General features: G+C 39.7%; 1 protein-coding gene across 1 annotated transcript in view; it reads left to right on the top strand.

Moving 5' to 3' along the window:
* The first annotated feature begins 11,217 nt into the window (after positions 1 to 11,217).
* Positions 11,218 to 22,608, top strand: part of smarca2 (SWI/SNF related, matrix associated, actin dependent regulator of chromatin, subfamily a, member 2) — a 36,857-nt gene continuing 25,466 nt past the window's right edge. The window contains exons 1-10 of the mRNA XM_053870311.1: positions 11,218 to 11,367; positions 12,876 to 13,136; positions 13,316 to 13,445; positions 14,743 to 15,114; positions 15,199 to 15,300; positions 16,736 to 16,988; positions 20,001 to 20,127; positions 20,649 to 20,822; positions 21,129 to 21,302; positions 22,097 to 22,267. Of these exons, the coding sequence (XP_053726286.1) occupies positions 12,906 to 13,136; positions 13,316 to 13,445; positions 14,743 to 15,114; positions 15,199 to 15,300; positions 16,736 to 16,988; positions 20,001 to 20,127; positions 20,649 to 20,822; positions 21,129 to 21,302; positions 22,097 to 22,267 (1,734 nt within the window). The 5' untranslated portion in view covers positions 11,218 to 11,367; positions 12,876 to 12,905. The remainder of the gene's footprint in view (positions 11,368 to 12,875; positions 13,137 to 13,315; positions 13,446 to 14,742; positions 15,115 to 15,198; positions 15,301 to 16,735; positions 16,989 to 20,000; positions 20,128 to 20,648; positions 20,823 to 21,128; positions 21,303 to 22,096; positions 22,268 to 22,608) is intronic.

Raw genomic sequence — 22,608 nt, 5'->3', positions numbered from 1 at the left:
TTGCAAGTTTGGTGGATGTAGCAAGCAATTTTTGTCACTTGTCCAAGAATAGTCATCATACTGTGCCCTTCAACCACTCCTGTATTGTGCAATGCAGGCTGGGAAGGTGACAATAGCAGCCTAGAATCAAGGCGATTCAAGGCAGTTTATTTCAAAATATATTTCCAATATTCCTTCCATGTATTTTGAGGAACAAGAAAAACACACAAAAATGGCCAGTGAAATAGACTCCAAACAAGAACATGCTACATTTACTGATGAAGTGGTGGTGTTGACTAAAAAAGAAAAAAAAGCAGAAAAATTACCACATATCAGTTGTAGTTTTAGTTTGACATCAAAAGGGCCACGAAAATACAGCCATCGGGCCGCATATGGCCCCCGGGCCACACTTTGCTCTGGTGTAGCCTGCCCACCCTGCAATGGTCTCCAACACTGTATGGATTGAAGTCGCTACTCTGAATATTTCCAAAATATTTGAACTGCGAAAGAGATTTGTCTTTGCTTTTAATGTTTGACTGCTGCACTTCCAATTATGAATTGATAACAGCAGCATTACATTCTTCTTTGAAAGGTCAGTACTGAGTGAGAGTGGCCCTAATGGTTGAGTGCGTGGTCCAAAAATCTAATGCCGCTCCATTACGGTTGCTGTCGTAGTGACCTCTTGAAAACTACTGAAGTATATAAATGTGTGCCATTATTATTATAAGTAAGGTTCAAATGTAACTAGTTCTGCCAAAGAGGTGAGTGTTTGTCTGAGATGACAAAATGTTCCAGACGTCTATCTGGGTCCATGACTCTTGAAGAGAGGGAGCGGAGCTGCAGTGCGAGTTTGCTATTTACTGTATATAAAACTGTGAGTAGGACTGTGATACGGGGTAAAAACAAACAAAACAACAACATAGATATAAATGAGCGGACTCGGTCTGAGCACTCTTCAAGGTTTTTTTTTTGGTGGTTATTTGGCATTTCAATTTTTTCAAAAAGTGATGTGTTAATCCAGAACAAAGTGGGACAGTTGCTCTTGAAGTTGATGCATCTTTTCGAGGTATTCCACACATCAAGCATGTTAAATAGTTTTCCTATCTGGGGACACTTTTAGCACCTGTAACAAGAACCACCAAGGACTTCACCATTATTTGCAACCTTATCCCATTTGATTCCAGTGAAAGGAAATAGCTCTCATTGAGCTCAGCGAGACACTATTACTTATGGTCAGCGTCTCCCTTGTGGTTAGAGGGGAAACCAAAATATTCCGTTCAGAACAAGCTTCCACAGGCTTGAACTCGTGGTGAACTGCTTGTTAATGATTATAACCCAGATATATGCTGGTATAGATGGTATATGAGGGCACACTTAGGAAAACCACAGGGGCCTTGTTATGCGTTTGCTATTTTCTTACAGCTTAAGGAGGTCCACCTGTTCCCAGTTGAGTCAAACCATGTTACTGTGAACTGGGAATATTTTACTCAGCGCTGTCAACGAGTCACATCCAATCATTCATGTTCATGTCCCCTAATGAAAACATAATACCCCACAGTTGGATATTAGGGCCCACACTAATTCATAAATGAATCATTAAAGAAAGGCTCCTCCGTGCAATATTCACTAATATCAATGAAATACAGCTGCAAAAGTGTAACAAAGCTTTTTTTTTTGAGTCATGCAGCGGGCAGTCACCTAAGGTAGTCCTGGATGGTATGTACCAGCAACTATGGCAACAGGTTTCTCTATGTCTCTATGATATAAAAGTAAGATAACAAAATAACTTAACTGAAGAACTAAAGAAACATACAACGAATTGATTCTAATTGCATTTTAAACAATGTTTAGAATTTGGTTTCAGTTGTCAAGTTTTTGTCTTTGTCATAAAAGCATGAGTTTTTAAACTTTTTTTCGCTCATTTGAACAAGATCCTTGTTTACTGTGCAGACACTCATCGCAAGAGGCATTTGTCACCATATTTGTAGTTGCATATAAAAGAGTTATATAGATGTATATATAGATATATAGATACATGCACATGTGTGCAGTTCCAAATAATATCTATGATATACTCAAATTCAGTCAAATAGGACCCTGAATTATGCCTCAAGTATTGTTGGTTGTTTTTTTAATGCATTTGAAACTGAACTGTTTTTTTCTCACATTACTTAAGCATTCAGTTCCATGTTAATTTCACCACTGGACTTGCTAAGAGAATGTTTCTGAACAAAGGCGGCACAGCTGTGCGTGGAAAAAGACCTGGGGAATTAATCACCAATTTGAATGTTACTGTCTGTCAGGTGTCTTTTGGAGAAACATTGTTGCCTGTGTGTACATGAACTCTCTTAATGCAACAGGAGCCATCAATAATATTTATTTATTCAGACGACCTAAGAGAGATTAAACAGTTTCTCTTTCAGATTGGCCTGGGGATAGCGCTGCATGGACAAGTTTCTTCATCACTCCACCGGGTAAGGGGTCCTCGCATAGTCTCATGAATGCACTCGGTGTTACAAAACATAGACTTGACAAATGTGACATGTTGGCGTGTTTGTGTGCGACGAGTTGTCACAGGATTCCTGCGCTGGGTGAAATCACTTCACATCTGCGCGGAGAGACGAGAAAGTCTCTCTATTATGGTTTCACCTGCAGAATTGTGGAGGGATTTGAAGGTCCAGACTGACGTGCAGGAAACACTGACAAGCACCTTATGAACAGAGGACTCTCATATAATTGCTGTGCAATGTCAAAGATTTCAGTGAGTAATGTCACAGGATTGCATCCAACTACTAAATAGTTATCCCGTCTTTTGTCCTTTTGAAGTGACTGTTGAGTCAAGAGATGAAGGATGATGCATCTGAAGAGCTCCAGAAACCCAGAAAAAGGCCTTGCGTTCTTCCAACACACTCTTTCCTCTGCAGAAGGACCAGTGTCGACTTGTTTAAATATCCAATACAATCAATGTATGAGGTCATGGAAATCCAGCCTGGACTTTACATACTGTATGTAGAGAGTTATAAATGAAGCCATGCATCGTTCTTCACCATCTCACATTCTGTTCAGGGAGATATGCAGAACAATGACAATAATACCGATTACGTGAGACTTCATAAAGAGAGATGGATGTGGTGAGAACTCCAGCCTTGCGGATCCAATAAGGTCCATGAAGTCACAACTGCAGACCTATGAATCAATATGAATCAGTATGGGGTCCAACCTTTGCTGTTTTCTTGTTTGTAGGTCTGTCTCTTGTGGTTCAGTGAGAGCTTGAATCATCAATAAACAGAGCTCAGTAATCCAAACTAGTACATCCATAGTCCGAAACAAAGACTACACTAAATCTACGCTAACAGTCTGAGGAGAATGGCATGCCAGTTTGGAGACGTGATCATCTAGCATTGCATTCATGGATGCTGGATCCTTTTCAATGGCGCGAAGGTGAGGACTTCTGGTTTCCTCCAGCCGTTTGCATCAACCAGGAGCAGAAAGTGTTTTGTTCACTACACGTTGTTCCAAAGCACTTTCCTAGTTGGTGCGATCCTCACTGACCTTGGAAATAAAGCTGACTCTAATTCTGATACATCAGCACTGCTCTCAAGTTTTCATCGCAACACGTGGCATGTGTTTGCAACCACTTGCGTAGTGGTTGGGACTGCAGACGATGGCGGCTGTGGCGACCGCTGGGTCCAACAGTGTGCAAGACTTTGGCTAAAATGGTTTATAAAGGTCTACAGTATAAACAGTGATGTTAGTTCAGAACATTTAACAGCCATTGAAGGGTCTCATATATAATGCATTATTACAAGATTCATAACACATTTTAATGTATTTATAAGGTTCCACAGACAATGTTCTAAATGTTCAAAATGATGTATGGTAACTTATAACAAGATTTAACTTAGTTAGGAATATCCCTTAACCTTAACCCTTAACCTGAAAATATAATTCATCAGATAAATAAGATAACGCTACTCCTTCAAATTCTGCACCGTATAATACTTAATAAACCATAGTTTAAGTTGCCACACATGATTATGAAGATTCATAACATCTTCTTTGAAGCCTCATACCGCAAAACTATTATGAATGTCGCATTATTAACGCATTATATATGTGACCTGCAAAGTGACGTGCAACCCAAAAAGGATTTATTTAAAGTTGTCAGTTCAAGTGAATAATTATGTAATGTTTTGAAAACTATAGAAAGGGTACTCTTCACATATCAGTATACATATAGGTCCACTGACACTGTAGCATATTCATATTAAAATCAAATAACTCATTTGAAGGCACTGAATATCATAGCACTTGATGCAACTCCCATTTGTTTTTATCCTTTCTCGAACAGCAAAGGATGTCTCGATTCTGAAGCAGAGGAGCGAGATTGAGGAGTATCTTCCTCAATTTTTAGACTTGGCACCTACTTTAGGATTGAGGAATACTCAGCCTACCCAGATTGCTTTGCATATTTTCAGCCTATAGAAAATGCCGTCCAAAGCAGCAAAGAAAGCGAGCTACAAATGTAAGAATTGTCTTTGTTAATGGATTTTCTTAGCCCATTTTATGGCCTATTCACCTCCTTGTCGCACACATTTACTTTTATTTTACTTTTATTGTCAAGCTTGTTCTTCTTCTTCTGAATTGGCAAACTGCATAATGCTGCCCCCCGCAGTCAGACGACGTATCTGCAGTTTAAACTGTGTCCCATTTCTAACACTTGGTTTTGAGGTCTGAGGGCTGAGTGTTAAGATTAAGGGCATCCCTTTTGAAGGACAAATGTTCTGACCTTTAATGAGTAAGTTGCCACATACGCTCCTGCTGTTACAAGTTCAAGTTCAGATTTTCTTGTTTTATTAAACCACTGTGATACAAGGTGTCATTTGCTTAGTGGAATCTAATGAAAAATTATACAGTGTAATGTGTGTCTCATAGTTCTCTAGGGGGGCACAACTGCCCGATAAGCTCTTGAAAAATTCAAACATAAATCTTAAAGTTGTGTGTTTCCTTGTGCAAACTGTCAAGCATCTCGCCAAACAGCCCATAAGCAAGATGAGATGTCATGTCTTTAAATAGCAGAGAGACAAATGGTGAAAGCAAAGTTGACAAAGAACCAAAACTCGAATGAAGAAATGCTGTGTCATATATTATCTCTGTCATGTCGCTGAGGCTGAGCATGTCTTGTTCTGTTGGGCGTTTCTTGGAGCCATTTGTAAAAGCTGAGAAAATATTTCACAGTTCTTATTTTTGGTTCACACTTGTTACACAAGTCAGGTCAGTTGAACTTGGTTAGATTTGGGGTTGGTGAATTGTCATTGTTATTTATTTGTCTACAATTCATCCAAACTAGCGCACATACATCTTGATATTCATTCATGTTTTAGAATGAAATAATGCGACCAAAATCAGACTAGCGTGAGACAGATTCATTTAACCATTGAAGAGGTTGAATTTCAACATTTGTTCACCAGTCGAAGTTAGCTTTACTATGTGCAGGTGCCAAGGCATTTGTGAGGCTGTAAAGAAAGGCATTTCTGATCTGTTATCAGAAGGAAGGAAAGAAGTAGTCAGAGCATCTGGTGATGAAAACATAGTCTTAAAAAGAGCCTCAAATGTGTTTTCATGGCAGGCAAAGATTCATGTTGACATCTGAATTATAAAGCAGTGAATCGGTCAAAGGACAGGAAAGCGGCTTGACCCCTGATTCGACAAAACAACATCTGAAACACTCGAGTGATTTCAAAGTGAATTCCTCCTGTCAAGTCATTTTGGATGATTTAGGGCGAGGCAGTTATTTTTGTTGGACTCCAACTGATGTTTGTTTCCATTTGTCACGACTTTTAAAAAGCACCGCTACGCTTTCCATTGAATGCCCAGATCACTTTTCTCTTGGCTCGATCGACATCACTCGAAGCAGCACTCGCCTTAACTATCATTTATTTATTTCATCTAGACGGACTGAGTCACCTGGATTGCTGCAGCTCACACGCTGCCTGACAGGTACAGAGGGATCTGAACTGCCTTTCCTCGCACCTTCACACACTAACCTCACGTCTGTGATGGAGCATAAGACAAAGTGTTCCTAACAGCTCACAGATGCTCAGGCTGCTTTGGCGGTGGCCTGTTCTTCTCTTCTGACTTCATCCTCCAGTGATTCACTGTGACAAGTTGAAAACACATGCCGGCTTTACACGTCCAGCTTCTCCTCCTCTGCAGGTTGGCTGGATACTCACCCGAGGAGGTGTGAAGTAGCCAAATATTCACATTACATTCAACACATATGATTCAATTTTGCTCCGACAGGAGATCAAACAACTCAATCGCTGGCTATTAATACAAGTGTTGTTGTCTATTATTACTAGTCTATTAAACTTACCTTTATGGAGGGATAAAAAAGGAACTATTTCATGTGAGTTCGTGTTTGACTGTCATGATGAAAGCAATGTGCTGCTTTACTAATTAAGACACGATACAAATCTGATTACTGAAAATGCATTTCTTAAATAAATTCCTTAAATTTCTAATAATAATTTTTTTTTCTGCCACTAGGATCATCATTTGTCTGATCATCAGTTCTTACATTTTAAACTGTCTGATCAATAATGTGTCAAAATAAATAAATGTTGGCAAAAATAGTCAAACAGGTCCACAAAAAGGTCCACTTAATATATAGTTCAAATATATTTTGAACATTGATGTAGAATGTGACAATATTTGGAAATAGAAAAATGAAAGTAATGAATATCAGAATTTATAATAATAATAGTAGTCACATTATTTAGTGACACATGTCTAAATAATTCTTGACTGACATGGAAAGATGAAAAAGGAAAAAAGCCTTGATGTCAAATGGTCTGAAATTTAAGAATATAAACGTCCAGCACAATTTTAATGAATACAGTAAAGACTGCGTAGAACAGTATGTAAAAAAAAAGAAAAGCTTGGAAATCATTGACAGTACATCAAGACTGCTAAAGAATACAACTTCACATGTTTACCGATACACACACTGAATACATTGCTCACGTTCTGCATAATGACCATAATGAACATGACTCGTCTCGGCTCCACCTTGGTGTCTGGGTAGGAACAGTCATTGCAGATATTGTTGAGTGAGATTCTCCTGCTGTGGCTGCGGCCACCAGATGCCAGGCGTGTCGTCCAATAAAACAGACACAATAAATGGCAGAACACCTGCAACAAAGTCAACTACAAAGATCGTTCCTCTGACAGCATTTCCTGTCCTCCTGGCCTCTTACATGACCTCCAGCACCATCTTGAAAAGAGATCTTCGTGCCGGATAGGATGCCAGACATCAGGACAATAATGCAGACGGCGTAATAAAAGCCCATCTGCCTCTTTAATCAAGGTTTCATCCGGAGAAGAAAAATTCTCCCAACATCAGCATGAGAAATGCGTTCAACTGGTCGATCTCCAAAATGACTTCAGCTGACTCTACAAACATAAATGCGCGACAGTGTTGTCGTTGGGATTCCTGTGCAGGTTGCACAAACATAGGCAGTTACAGGGGTAAACTTAATCCACATTGCACAGTTGCAAAAAATTTGACATGCAAATGAGCATGTGATCTTGAAAGAGCCAAAATGGGTAAAAACTGCCGCTAAGCAGTAGGATGGCTTCATCAAGATAAAAGAGATAGGAATCAAAATCCTGTCTAGTGATGTGTTAGTCATTTCAACGGCTGCTTTGTTCTCCTCTGATGCAAAAAACAACAACATCATCATATTACATTTAATAAACATAATAATTTTATACATTTATAAAGCACTGTGTGAACGGCATTAAAAAGTTATATATAAATAAAATGTATTATAATATATTCTGTAAGAGCTTTCCACATAAATATGACTCCTGAAATCCATATATAAATATAAACCATGTAATACAATGACTTTAAAAATGCTGATGGTTGAGTGCTATGAAAATGGGGAAAAAACAAAAACAGTGTAGCACTTGACTTCCTTGGTAGCAACTGCTACATATGGGGGTTTTCTGTCTGCATTTTAAACAAAGTAGTGCCTCCGACTAATGCTTTCCCTCAGCCTGACATAACACTGTTACAAACGTCAAACACTTCAGTCACTAAGCACAATACATTTCCCATAGAAAAGTACCTTACAAAAAAACAAAGTAAAGCAATTATTTCAATGATATTATGTACTTCTTAAAATGTTTTTTCTTTTTTATAATGAGATTAAAGTTAACTGGATACAAATTAACACAGTTTGTTTTACATTTCTATCAGCAGTTACTAATCTAATAAAAGAGAGAACCTGTTTGTAAATTACTTTTCAATAATGACAGCAATTAACAGAAGTCTTGTTGCGGCAGCTTGCTATTAAATATTTGTATTTCGTGGGATGTTCATCCACTTTCAACTGTCGACCGTCAGGATATTTCTGGTCATGAATGCGCCCTCTGTATATTTCTGATGCTGCTTTCTGCGCTGTTCAAACAGTCACTCCATCATCTGCCAGAAATAAAATAAGTGCCCCTCGATGTAAGCACTGGTTATGCAAATGAGGCTCTCCGATAACACAGTGAACCAGCTCCCTGTCAAATGTGGCTCATGTCAAAGTAATTATAGCACACCCTTGTTTGCACACACCTGCGTGTGTGTGTGTGTCTTTGTATGGCTTATGTCAAAATTGTTGTTTCAGGACTGTCAAAGGATTTATTTCTGTTTGAAACCCTTCTAGTACATTAAAAGATTATTGCCTTCAAGCAAGTACACAAGCGTGTGTTAACTTTTTGTTCCGCCCTTTATTGAGGAAGAGCATATTTTAGATGAACACATGAATGTATTGTGTTTCTTTTCAATAACCTTAGGAATCTAATTTCTGAATTTACTATTAGCCAGTTATCTCTTACTCGCAGACATGCCATTGTAATGACTTAACATGTCACTATGCATGTTGAAGTTAAGTGAAGATGAGGCAACTGCGTAATTCGATGATCTTTTAATGACATTTCAAGCCAATAAAAGTTGAACTTTCTTAGGTTATGAAAGGATGTGGTGGAAGAGAGATGACCTCTATCCTTCTGTGAACGAGCCTTCTATTGTTCTGCCTCATCATTTAAAAACCGAAGCAGTTTGAATAAAATCTCATGCCTGTGATTCACTCACCGGAGCTTTTAACAGACGCTTTCAAGGTGAGTGGAAGCCACAACCACTCATCTTTTCACTGTCAAATGACTGCGGCCAAGCCTTTTCCTGCATGGGTGAACTTGAGGGGGTCAGCGACTCCCGCCGCAAAGTTAATTAGGTTATTTTATTTGGCTAAAATTTACATCCACATCCTATATGGGAAGAAATAAGAAAGGAGCAGAACTGTCAAAGGAGGGGAAGTTCAGGTCAAAGTTCAAGTGCTTTGTTTTGTGGGATCTGAGAGGTATTCAAATATTTTAGATGCTTTGTGTCTTCAGGGTTCATATAGGAGTCATCAGTCATATAGGAAACTAGACGACGACATCTGCCGACGGAGCGTTTTGAGCCGCACGTGCTAAATGAAGAGGAAAATTTAAAGCGATTCCAGCTGTCACCATGATGTTGACAGTTATGGTTTTACAAAATAAATACATAAACATAAAAACATTCAAGTGCATTTCACTTGCTCCCACATTCCTGTCTGACAGCGAATGCTGACTGAATCCAGCACTTTGGTGCTTCTTTTTTGCACCTGCTGTTCAGTTATTATACAAAAAGTTTGAATTTCATGATGTCTAGAATATATTGAGTGAGTGGGTTGGTGCGTCTTAAAATGGTGTAGCATGGAAGGGTTGTTGTATGTGAGGGTGGGTTTTATATAGTTAGAGGAGGTAAGTAGGCAGGATGGGTTTGGAAACTATTTCTTAAGTTCCCCAAGTAAGTAAAAGGTTAAGTTAAAAGCAAAGCATAAAAGAGGAAAGAGGATATCTTCTATGTGAAATGTGGGTCTGAACTCCAACAAGAAATACACAGAAAAAAACCCCTTTGTCATTGACAGTTCACTCATTCCTTTCTGTTTGTGTTTGCAGCAACCACAACATCATTCGGACTTTATTGTGCTTTCATTTGTTGACACATTTGTCGACACTTAGATTGTGCAAAAGTGAATCAATACCAGGAGGGGCCCCCGGGGAAGACCCAGGACTCGCTGGAGAGATTATGTCTCCGGTCTGGCCTGGGAACGCCTCGGGATCCCCCGGGAAGAGCTGGAGGAGGTTTGTGCGGACCGGGAAGTTTGGGCTTCCCTGCTCCGAATGCTGCCTCCGCGACCCGACCCCGGATAAGCGGCTGAAGAAGGTCCAAGGACCAAGGTTTTTCTCCCGTATTATCAGAGCTTCTCAATCGTATTGCTCTGAAATAGCTTTAAAAGTATCTAGACATGGAACGTGTTGAGCGAAATACATCTCTGTTTCAGTATCTCCATGTAAATACAAACAGAGCACTGTGTGAACACTGCACAAACAGCATCATCGCAACATAAACAAAACAGAGTTTATGGTATCAGAAGAATGCAAATGATTCTCAACTAAAGCTGTGTCGTATTTGCATGACATGTCTGTCAATATCAACATTGTTGTGACAAGAAATGCTCAGCGAAAGCAAATGAGGTCATCACTCACGCGAACAGGCTTCAGTCAGGAGAGAACCAGCGGCGAATGCCTCCATCTTGTGTTCATGTTGAGAACTGGACACTCAGTGGGGATCATGAAAATAAACCCCTGACAGTGAATTGCACAAAGAAGGAGAAGAACACTCCTAAAGAAGGAGTGGTGAAATTGCCAATGCAATCCGTCAATATTATGCAAATATAATTCAAAACTAAAGCATTAAACGCACTAATATTTTTGAATCGACACTCGCGACTACATAATAACGAGCTGTTATCAGAAATGTATTTGTAGGACATACATTGGTTTGTATCATGTGAACCCTAATACGATTACATGAATACACAAGGGCGACACAATAGTGTCGGCGCCACAATGAAGTTGCATGAAAAGCAGATTCTATGGAAAACGTTGCACGAGTCGTCTGCACAAAAATCCAATGGCGAGATCTTGATATAGATTGATATAATTTGGCATGAGCGACATTCAGTTTGACTGTTTGCAACTCCGAACAACAGTACAGTAACGGAGCAAACACACACACCCAATGAAGAACCCCTTGTGATTGACGTTCTTCCAGGACCAATGGTTGCAGAGAATAGGCGGGTCTATCTGTGACATTGACAAATCAGCAATGGCGACACGAGCCAAACTTTAACCTGTCAGCAAAACAACATCGAGGGGGAGTGAACTTGTGGACTGCAGTCATATTTTGGGAGAAACAATATAACACTTTCACCGATTTGTGTGCAGATTCAGTTCCTACAAGAGGTAAATACGCCTGTTAAGTTTCACATTGCAGTGTACTCGGCGTGTTACGAACACAGCGCGGAGCTAACGGTCAAAACTTTCTGACAGATTCTCTAACGAGAAGCAGCGCCACCCAGGATTGTTAGCATGCTAAGCGCTAGCACAGCTCCTCCGCGAACGCGCTGGAGGCACAACACGTAATGTCTGCGGTATTACACGTTATATCCCTCCGCCGTATGTTCGTAGGTGAACGTCGATGTCTGAATCACCCACCTTGGTCGCAATAGAAGCGTGACGTCCTGTCGAAGTGTGCAATTTTTACCCATATGGTTGATGGCCACCAGTTTTTTGGGGGAAGCCATGATCCAATCAGTGCCCTCTTTACAGTGAGAGTGAAGCAGCAGGCTAGCGCTACTGTTACTGTCCTCCATGATCATCGACATTTGTCTCATTTCATCACATGAAATGGCTTTTCCTCTCTATTTTGCTTCGTGAATTTCCGGGTAAATACGTTATACAACCATTATTACTCGCTAAAAGGACACGTTTATTTCGTAAAATGTTGTTTGTTTATGCAGAAAATACCACGAAGGGCCTGTACATCATCATTATTTTTAACATCGGAAAAATTATTATAGAGTTATTTAGCGACATTTACTCGTGTAATGCTCATTCTCACCAGCCAAAAGTTAATAAAAACAATATCCCGACAATGTCATTAATGTACGCGGGTTTAGTATTATCGGACAATTATAGTCTCTTCGGGCATGATGAAAATATTTGAACAAAGTATCATCACAAATTAACTCGTGTTTGTACTGTGGCCTCCATTGTTTCTGTAAATACAGAATACACGTGTGATGAGTGCCATACCTGACAGTTCTCGTGAAGACACCTTGTTGCGTTGCACTGCATTTACTGTATTTAATACTTAATGGTACATTTACATTGTCAGGTGTTGTTCAGATGATAAAGCACCATCTCAAATTGGAATTGTTATGTGGCTTCTAGGGATTGGAAAAAAGGGCTTTCGAGGGTTTTCTAACACGTAATGAATGTGTCCTGCACTGAATAAAGAACATGCACATGACTTAATTCATTTAGGTGTTCCGAATTTTACCAGGGGCAAAGTGTGTAATAGCATGTGCATGTACCTTGAGATGTATTTGCTGTTGTTTTATTAAATTTGCATTATAATGTACATGCTTTTCTGTTAATACAAGAACAATGACTTTATTGCATGAGCTCACTATCTTACAAATGAAAAACAAAATTTATACTCACACACACACACACACACTCACTCACACTCACACACACACACACACACACACACACACACACACACACACACACACACACACACACACACACACACACACACACACACACACACACACACACACACACACACACACACATACATATATACCATTTTGAATGGTAAATGCCATAATCAAAAGTAAATAGGAAACAATAATTGTATGAAGCCTTATACATTAATTTACTGCATCTTTTCTTTCTTTTAGCTGTCTGGTTTGATTCCAGCGGTTCATTAGATGTCCACCCCAGAAACATCAGGAGGTATGTCCCATCCTGGCCCTTCTCCTGGTGCAGGATTATCCCCAGGTCCAATCCTGGGTCCCAGCCCTGGACCAGACCCTTCTCCTGGCTCGGTTCACAGCATGATGGGCCCAGGTTCTGGCCCTGGAACACCGAATGCACCACATGGCATGCCTGGCCAGGCTCAGAGCGAGTTCTCTCAGGATAGCATGTATTCTATGCACAAGGTAAAACACTCCTTTAATCAAAGTACTGGAGATTATACACTACTTTGACCTATATACTGATGCGATTATTCTACTTCTATACCATTGGAGTTACAGAACAGGAAGAACAAAAAAATATTTTCATATTTCTTTCTTTTAATGTTGCATCATGCGCATATCTATGTTTTATATTTCTTCAGCCCATGGATGCAATGAATGATAAATCCATGACAGATCCTCTGCACTATGGACATATGAAAGATGTGAGGATGAGATCGCTCCACAGTGGCATGGGTCATCCACAGAGTCCAATGGACCAACATAGCCAAGGTATCGTCTTGCCTTTTTAAACTCTTTGGTTGACTCCATTCACATTGGAATGCTTAAGTGGGAGATTTTAGGTTAGATGATATAAATAAAGCTTTATTTATGTGGCACCTTTGAGAACACTGTTCACCAAGTGCATTTACCCATAGTTCTGTTCACAGGATTATAACCACTTAAAAAGATTGGTAGCACTTTTTTTATTACTGCATTATTAGTACATTCATGACACATCATGATGCGTATATAAGACTTTGCAGATGATGTAATGAATGTTCATAATCATGTATGGTAACTTATGACAGGGTCAATATAGTATTAGAAGTCGTGGATTTAATTCCATATAGTTACAAAGTCTCCAGAGCGCTTAACCATGACCCTGACTGTAACTGTAACCTTAACCTAGCCACTTAGTATAACATTATTCGACAAGACAAGATTACACTATTGTTTAACTTTTACCTTTTAATGCTTAATAAACCTTGTTATAAGTTGTCATACATGATTTTGAACATTCATAACATCTTCTATAAAGCATTATAAATGCATTATGATGTCTTATAAATGTAGCAATAATGCTTTATAGGTGAGGTCTTCAAGTAAAGTATAATGAAAATATCTTATCTTGTGTTCTTAATGTGTGTAACATGAATCGAAAATGTTTTGTGGTCCACTGCCAGTGCAAGTTTGTTTTCTTTGTAGTTTTAAAATGAAGAAAAATAAGACATGTGTTGGGTGAAAATGACATGCAGTTAGCCATGGACCGGATCTGTCGCCGTTTTGGAGTCAGGGGCAGCGTTAGTCAGCCACCTTAACCTGAAACTTTCATGAATGCAGTGTTCTCCGTCTCAGAGTCCCGCTACTAGCGGACATAGCACAGTCTCTAGAGATTCACCAAACTGTGACCTCTGACATCTAATGAAATGTTTTTCAGTTGTCCTTTCGACAGAATAGTTGCAGCATTCTGCTAGGGTTTTCTATTTTTTTGCCTCCTTGAAGAGGTATATGAAAACGTGTATCAATTAAAATGATTTAATGGTTATTTTCACATCATGTACACAGGAAGTCTCATCGTTTTAATTACAAATTCATTGTCATTCCATGTGATCGGTAATGGTGATTGGCAGCAAAAATCGGAGCATCCCTACTGTAAATTCTGGATGAACTAGGGCTACAATTTCAGTGGCAATGGCGTCACATCCACTACTTACCACCACCTTATCAAATTAGGCAGTTTTATTTAGCCTAATACCAGTGAACATTTATAATGTATTAGTCTTTTAACAGTTTTTCTCTCTTTCAGGATACATGTCCCCTCATCCATCGCCAATGGGTGTCCATGAGCATGCATCTAGCCCCATGTCATCGGGTGGAGGAGGAAGTGGACCCACACCTCCACACATGCCTCCGTCACAGTCAGGTCCCATGATGCCAATGGACACTCAAGGATCAGGTCCCAGCATGGGTCAACAAGGCCGCGGACCTTCTGCTTTCAGCCCAGTTCAGCTTCAGCAGCTCAGAGCCCAAATCTTGGCCTATAAGATTTTGGGACGTGGACAACCATTGCCTGAAAACCTCCAGCTTGCTGTACAGGGTAAGAGGAGTCTACCAACATTGCCACAGCAGCAGCAGCCGCAGCAGACGCCTGGGTCTAGTCCCTACAGCAGACCTCCAGGTGAGATGAGTTTAAGGCTTACAATTGAAAATAATCAATCCTTTTTATTGGACAAATTGTATTCATATATTTTCTTGGTAACAGGCATGCCCATGGCACAAATGGGTGGTAGCCAATCAAGTCCCTGCCCGACTCCGGCCATGCAAGGTCACAGTCAGAGCTCAGGGCCAAAGCCGTGGTCTGATGGTAAGAGTGATGAAAATTACGTGTCTGGTACAAACACAAGAGTGAGGTGTCAAAGTCAGACACTGAATGAGTTAAATGAAAAATATTTGTATTGAACTTGTCATGTACTAATTATCATTTACTAACCAGATTTTTCATGAAATAGTCAGGTGGGTTGGTCCTGTCGTCTTTATATTAAGATTAATACTAGTGTATAGATGTGTTTCTGAACATGGATCATAGATGCCCCATCATCTTAACTCTGATACGGATATTAGAGCTGCTCAATTAAATGATTTTTTATCAGGATTACGATTATGTCTTCCTACGATTATAAAAACATGATAATCGTCATTATTTAGCCTCTGTTTACACAGAATGGGTTACGCTAATATTAGCCACTGTTAGCTCGGTCGCCTCTAAACGGCGACATGGTATTCAGTACCTCCAAGGAGCAGACGCTCATCCAGCGTTCTGAGTCACAACAGCAATGTTAGCTGCTGGTTGGCGCTGTTTCAAAAACCAGTGATTATTTGGAAGAGGATAAATGCATAAGAACAATCGCTCGCGCTCAACCTGAGATGGGGTGATAAAATCAAGTGCTCCTCCTCATTCCACATTGTTTCCTGTCTCCACTGTTCTCTGAAGCCTGACCATACAGATTGGTGTTTCTAGAGAGAAATATTTAACCTACATCAAGAAGGTTAAATATAACTGTTAGATTATTATTTAAATTTTACACATTGCTTTATTGTAGTTCATCGTTCAATAAAGTTTGAAAGTTTAATGACAGCTAAATCTTAAGTCGTTCAATAATCGTTTGAATAATCGTGATTATAATACAAATCAAAATAAGTGGTTATGATATAAGAGAATTCTTAGATTGGCTCCCAAAATGGTTGTAAATGTTAATCATAATAAGTTGTAAATCACACGACTTCAGTCTTGTTCTTGTGCTTTGTTAAGTTTGAATGAGAAATTGCTGTCAAACCGTCATTTTTTTCCATGCATGATGTGGAACATTATAGCGATCACTGTTTGATTTAAACATAATACTTGCTACAAAGCATGGAGTGAGGGGCCGACCTGCCTCTCTCACTGAAGGCTTCAAATAATGATCGGTGCAAAACAAACTATCACTTATGAATATAGTGTGTTTGACAGTTCAACTGACTTCACAGCCAACAGAAAAGGATCACAAATGACGCTGTACGGTTATATAGAATCATTTTTCCTTATTGGATCTTTTCCCACAGAAGACCCAATACTCAAACTTCCCTGCAAGCACTTCCCCTGGATGAGACCATTGGCGTTCTTATTTATCACTAACATACTTAGCAAATGAATTGTGCTTCACAGTCAGTGATTGGATGTGTGACTGGTTTTATTGTACACTTATGTAAACAGAATGTATAACTCCTTCATTGCTCAACCATTCTATAAAATTCCTCTCTAGGCTCAGGTGGTGAGAATCAAGTCAATGCCCAGAAACATCTCACTCCTGCCACCAGCGGACGCCCATCACCTGCGCCACCACAGACCCTCGGGGTGCCCTCTGCTCCACTGCCTGGCGGTTCACTCGCCCCGCAAGTACCAGGCCAGCAGGTGTCGCCAATGCTCCAGATACAACAGAAGCAGAATCGCATCACACCAATCCAGAAACCTCAGGGCTTGGACCCAGTGGGGATCCTGCAGGAGCGCGAGTACAGGTATTTCTATCCCTTAATGCAGGGGTGTCCAAACTTTTTGCAAAGGGGGCCAGATTTGGTGTGGTAAAAATGTGGGGGGCCGACCTTGGCTGACGTCCTTTACGTACAACAACAATATATTTAAGCAAATTTTAGCCGGCCATTATGTGCTTGCTTTTTTATTATAATTTCAACAATCTTAAGCATGTGTTTTGGTTCATTTGGAACATGCATATCACATGCAGCTGAATATTCACTTAACTTAAGAAGTAATTGTACTCTGGAGTGCAAATTACATGAAACATGAAATATATCACCATGGCAGTTCAATGTTAAGTGAAAGGTGCTCAGTGAAAGGTTTGCAATGCTTTGCGATCAGTGCTGCTACCTCATAACTAGCCTTTGTAGCATTCTCATTTGACTCTCGGGCTCTTGCGAAATACTGCTGCTGTGAGATTAAACTAGCTTCAAGTTGCTTCATTTTCTTGCTGCGTTCCTTCCCTGTAATCTTGTCGTACGTGTCAGCGTGTCTCATTTGGTAATGTCGCTTGACAATGAACTCTTTAAAAACAGCCACTGTCTCTTGGCAAATGAGGCAGACACAGTTGTTGCGTATTTCAGTGAAGAAATAGTCCAATTTCCAACTATCATTGAAGCGTTGGCCCTCACAGTCAACTTTCCTTTTTTTGTTTATTGTCGCCATTTTAGAAAAAAGTGCTGCTGCCCTCTAGTGGGTAAATGAGTAACAGCATTTAGTGTGTAAGCTACTTCATATGCTGGTAGCAGTACTGCTGCTCAATTTAATAAGTCTATGTGCGGGCCAGACGTTATTGATTTTATGACAGAGGCTGCGGGCTGGATGATATTTGACCACGGGCCGCATTTGGCCCCCGGGCTGGACTTTGGACATGTCTGCCTTAATGTCAACCCCCAGATATATTTGTTTTTATTTGTTATTACAATATATTGTCCGGTGTTATTGATACACATTTCATCTGTTGACAAAGGTATTTCTTGAGATTTTTAGAGTCAAAATGAAACCTGCCCTCCTGCACTTCTCCACATGCTGTATTGCAGGATTTCCACTACATGTAAACAATGTGTACCACCTGGGCAAGATAAAAGCAGAAATGCCTTCAGAATTGTGATTTATTTTTAGGGATCACAAATAAAAAATCAGCAAATGAGACTCTGTTCAGCAGATATTTGAATATGAAAAACGCACACTGGAGTCTCAAATTTATTTCAGGTTGCACTGCTTTTCACTCAAGCGTGGTGGCAGCATAGAGGGATAAAAAGATGATAAAAACCTGCTTCCTTGTTTCTCTGTTGGATCACATTCTCATATTCTCTACGTCTTAAGGTAGTTTATAGCTACATGAGCGATTAACGGATGCTTTTACAGCCTCTGTGAAAGTGCTGTTCATTAACTTTGTGCTCATAGACACATGTCGCGGTTCAATGGTGGATTCAATGCTGCATGTTAAGTGGATCTGCAGGGGTTCCTGCCGTGCAGCAAGACTTTACTTACTTTACTTGATTTTAGCATTTAGCGCGAGCCTTCCTTTTGCACTTCCAATGTTTCTAAAGCCAGGGGCCGTAATCAGTTACACAGCAGGATGAAAACACTTTTTTCTGGGCTTCGTGTTGCTGCCTAAAATACTAATTCACTGTGTTCCAGCAGCTTTAATTTAATTCCAGCGTAAACCATTTTTAGATGTTGAGTCGGTGTGACATGTTTTTGTCTTTTTCTCTCTCTAGTTTCTGTGTGTGTCCATGCAGCCAATTTAGTTGTGTTCACAGTGATTTGGTCCAGGATTGCTGCGACTGCTGTTAGCTACTTTTGGGGCGGCAGGGACTGATCCATGCTATCTGATTAAAAACGCGCTTGAAAAATAGATTTTTCCATTTTATGTTGGAAAATGATTGGTAGAAGTATGGCCTGAAGTATTCCAATGTAGCTTGTCGAGCAGGATGTGTCTTTATCATCCAGGCCACAAAATGTACATTAAAAAGTTGCCAGGAAAATCACTGTAACGTGAACAAATCTGAAACGTATGTAATTATGTGTAACAGTAAATAAATGATAAATGCCTCCACAACATACTGGATAGAACTAATGTAAATCAAAGTGTTTTCTTTTTTTGGTAAATCATTAATTTGTTCTATTACCGGTATTTAAATTTGTATTCCTGTACTCTCTTAGTCATACTATTTCTTGCTTCACTGTGGTCTTATTATAAATCCATGAGTACTACCTCTGGCTGAACTATTGCCTGCAGACATATGCAATTAATTAACTCGAAGTAAATTTAATTGCATTACTGCTGAAACTTTGTGAATTCAATTGGCATTAACACAATTAAAATATTGTATGAAAACATAAAAAAGAAAATCCTCCAAAAATGTACTTCGTTTCCCCCCTTCCGTAAGCTTCATTTTGCTTGTCTTCTTCCTGTTCTGCTTGTTCGTCCTCCACTAGATGCTATTTGCTGGTCAATGGAGTATTTTTTTTCCATTGTTAGCTGACCGTTGATTTCACTGTTGCCTTCAGTTGGGTGCATATGTTTTCCCCTTGTGATCGCGCCTGACCTGCACCAGTCAGGGGGCACTTTTTTGGACTTTTGAGCTACCTGCCTTAGGGATCTTTTTTTTCCATAATTCTTCAGGACTGTCCCCCCCTTCTGATTCATTGGATTATTGTATTTTTTTTCATTTCATCATTATTATTTTTGATTTCACTGTCTGCTCTTCTTTTACTTTCACGTTTATGAGAACCTACTCGTAATCCATATTAAAGTCAGTTTAATTCATAGGGGGTAAAACAAGGGCAAAGTGGGCGGCGAAGTAGGTGGTGTGGCGCGAAACTGTATATGGTAATGAGCCCAGTGGGTGACGAAGTGGGCGGTGATTTTCCCGACCAAATATGGTAATGAGAAAAAAACCTACAGATAATTTGTGGTGTTCATCTCTTAGTCCAGTGCAAATGGCAAACCAGCTTCTTTGAGTAACTGTTCTCATTATGTCTTTCAGATTACAGGCTCGAATTGCACATCGAATTCAGGAGCTGGAGAGTCTTCCAGGCTCTCTCCCTCCAGATCTGAGGACCAAAGCCACAGTGGAGCTCAAAGCTCTGCGCCTACTCAACTTCCAACGGCAGGTCAGCGGCAGTTGATCAAAACAGCATGAATACCGATCTTTCTTGCACCGTTTTCTTTGACCTCTCAAAAAGGCATAAAATATGAACTGCTGCTGGCTCACAGTCGCCTTCCATTGATACAGATTTGATGTTGTTTAATTAATAGCTCTCAATAAGTAAAATCTTTCAATCTTAAACCCCAACTTAACTGAGCTATATATATGTTCACATTCTTCAATTGTGTTTTTCTTCATTTTCTCGATAATGAAGAAACAGTGAATCTAATTCTTCATGTAGTTACAGATATTGTGTGATAGTTACATGTTAAGCATGTCAGCACTCATTTCAGGGTCTTTTAAGTGATATGGAACATGTCATAATTTTCGTAGTAATTTTCTGATGTACGGATAACATATCAGTTTGGTTTTTATCTTTACCATCTTGATTAGCTTTTCTCAATCTAGTTAGCCCTCATGAGAAGAATGCATGTTGTTATGTAATGTCTGTATTGATTTTAATGATCTTCCGTCTTCTCTTTGTAGTTGAGGCAGGATGTGGTGGCATGCATGAGGAGAGACACAACTCTTGAGACTGCCCTTAACTCCAAGGCTTACCGACGCAGCAAGCGACAGACTCTCAGAGAAGCTCGAATGACTGAGAAGCTGGAGAAGCAGCAGAAGCTTGAGCAGGAGAAAAAGCGCAGACAGAAGCATCAGGTGATTGACAGAAATACAGTTGAAAAATAACCACCCATCTGTAGAAAGATACTTGAAACACCTACACTGTGTTTGAACTACTTACTTTTGCAATGCTATTAATACCTTGAATTGCATCCTCATGAAGTGGGGAAAGAAGTGGGGAAAAAAGCAAAAGACCAGGGGAAATGACTGCTTCATTCACAGCATGTCAAATCAAAGTGTTAAAAATAAAAAAGTGGAGTGTAGTAGCTTTTCCTCATGGGATTTGTTTTGAGGTGAGATTAATCAACCGGTCCCTGAAAGTTTTATATAATTTGTTTTTAGGAATATCTAAACAGCATTCTCCAGCATGCTAAAGACTTCAAGGAGTATCACCGCTCTGTGTCGGGCAAAATCCAGAAGCTCACCAGGGCCATTGCCACTTGGCACACCAACACAGAGCGGGAGCAGAAGAAGGAGACTGAGAGAATCGAGAAGGAGAGAATGAGAAGGCTTATGGTAAGAAAGTGTCTGTGAAACAATTATGAGTATCATTGAACTATATGAAACTGGGAATCCATGCTTCAGCCTTTGAAATATTACAATAATAATGCATTTATTCATTTCCTATTGCATATTGAATATGGTATGTTAGGGTCCCATTCCGATTCACTCAACCTAAACATGCCAGAGGTGGGGGATGCCACAGACTAGCAATGCAAAAAAAAATATTAATAATAAAAATTCATTTCAGAACCGTAGTTGTGAGTGTTGAGTGACACTGTCCACATAAGCAGAAGCTGCTGGTTTGTTGCATTTTTCTAGGCTTGCCCAAAGGGACCGCAATATTCTGTTCCCCTCCTGAGCTACACAATATTTTATTATATCAGTAACGGCTGGAGTTCACTGTGAGAATCCATTTGAATGGAAATGCAGAGTCAGTGTTTATTTTGTCGTAGCTTTCCTTATAAGCCGTGGAGCAACTGCAAAGCATGTCCGAACAGGCAATATGTTGATGAATTTAAACAACGTCTTCACGGCTTTACTCATTCTGAATTTAGACACTTTTCATTGACGTTGGTTTATTTAAATGTTATTGCACTCATGTTTTCTTCATTGGCATATTTCGCCATTGTAATGCATTTGTAGTACAACACATGGGCATCGACTATTGTATCTTGATTTTTTTTGGACATAATGAAAGTATAAATCTAAGTGTTTTCACTTTTCTATTGTATCTATGCCTTTCATACTATGGCATTTTGTTTTGTCCTTATTTCGGTGCTCATAACTGGTGTGAAATCTTCATCCAGGCAGAAGATGAGGAGGGCTATCGAAAGCTTATTGACCAAAAGAAAGACAAGCGTCTGGCGTACTTGCTGCAGCAGACGGATGAATACGTTGCCAACCTCACTTCCTTAGTGTACGAGCACAAGGCGGCGCAAGCTGCAAAGGAGAAGAAGAGAAGGAAGAAGAAAAAGAAGGTAGGAATGTGGTTAATGTGCAATGTGCTCTGTAGTCTTTGGCGTTTTATACAAATTGTTGTATGTGTTTCTGGAATGAATGATTTGCTTTCCAGTTAAAAAAATATTTTGAAAATATTTAAAAATTGTCTTTGGTGTGTAAGCAGGCTCTTGATAGGTTTTATTTTGATAGGAATGTTTTGAGCTCTTGTTTGAGCTCTTGACATGGATGGAGGAACTGTATCTGTCTTCAGACTGTAGGCAAATTAGGCTTCACGATTACAAGTGTGATGACAAAGACAGTGTTGTCAAAACAGACAGCTGAGATGGGCTTTCTAGAAAATACCTCGAGCACCCTCATT

Source organism: Synchiropus splendidus, chromosome 7, assembly GCF_027744825.2.
Source record: "Synchiropus splendidus isolate RoL2022-P1 chromosome 7, RoL_Sspl_1.0, whole genome shotgun sequence".
Taxonomy (NCBI): domain Eukaryota; kingdom Metazoa; phylum Chordata; class Actinopteri; order Syngnathiformes; family Callionymidae; genus Synchiropus; species Synchiropus splendidus.
The sequence above is the reverse complement of the archived record's forward strand: the minus strand, read 5'-3'. Positions and strand labels throughout refer to the sequence as shown.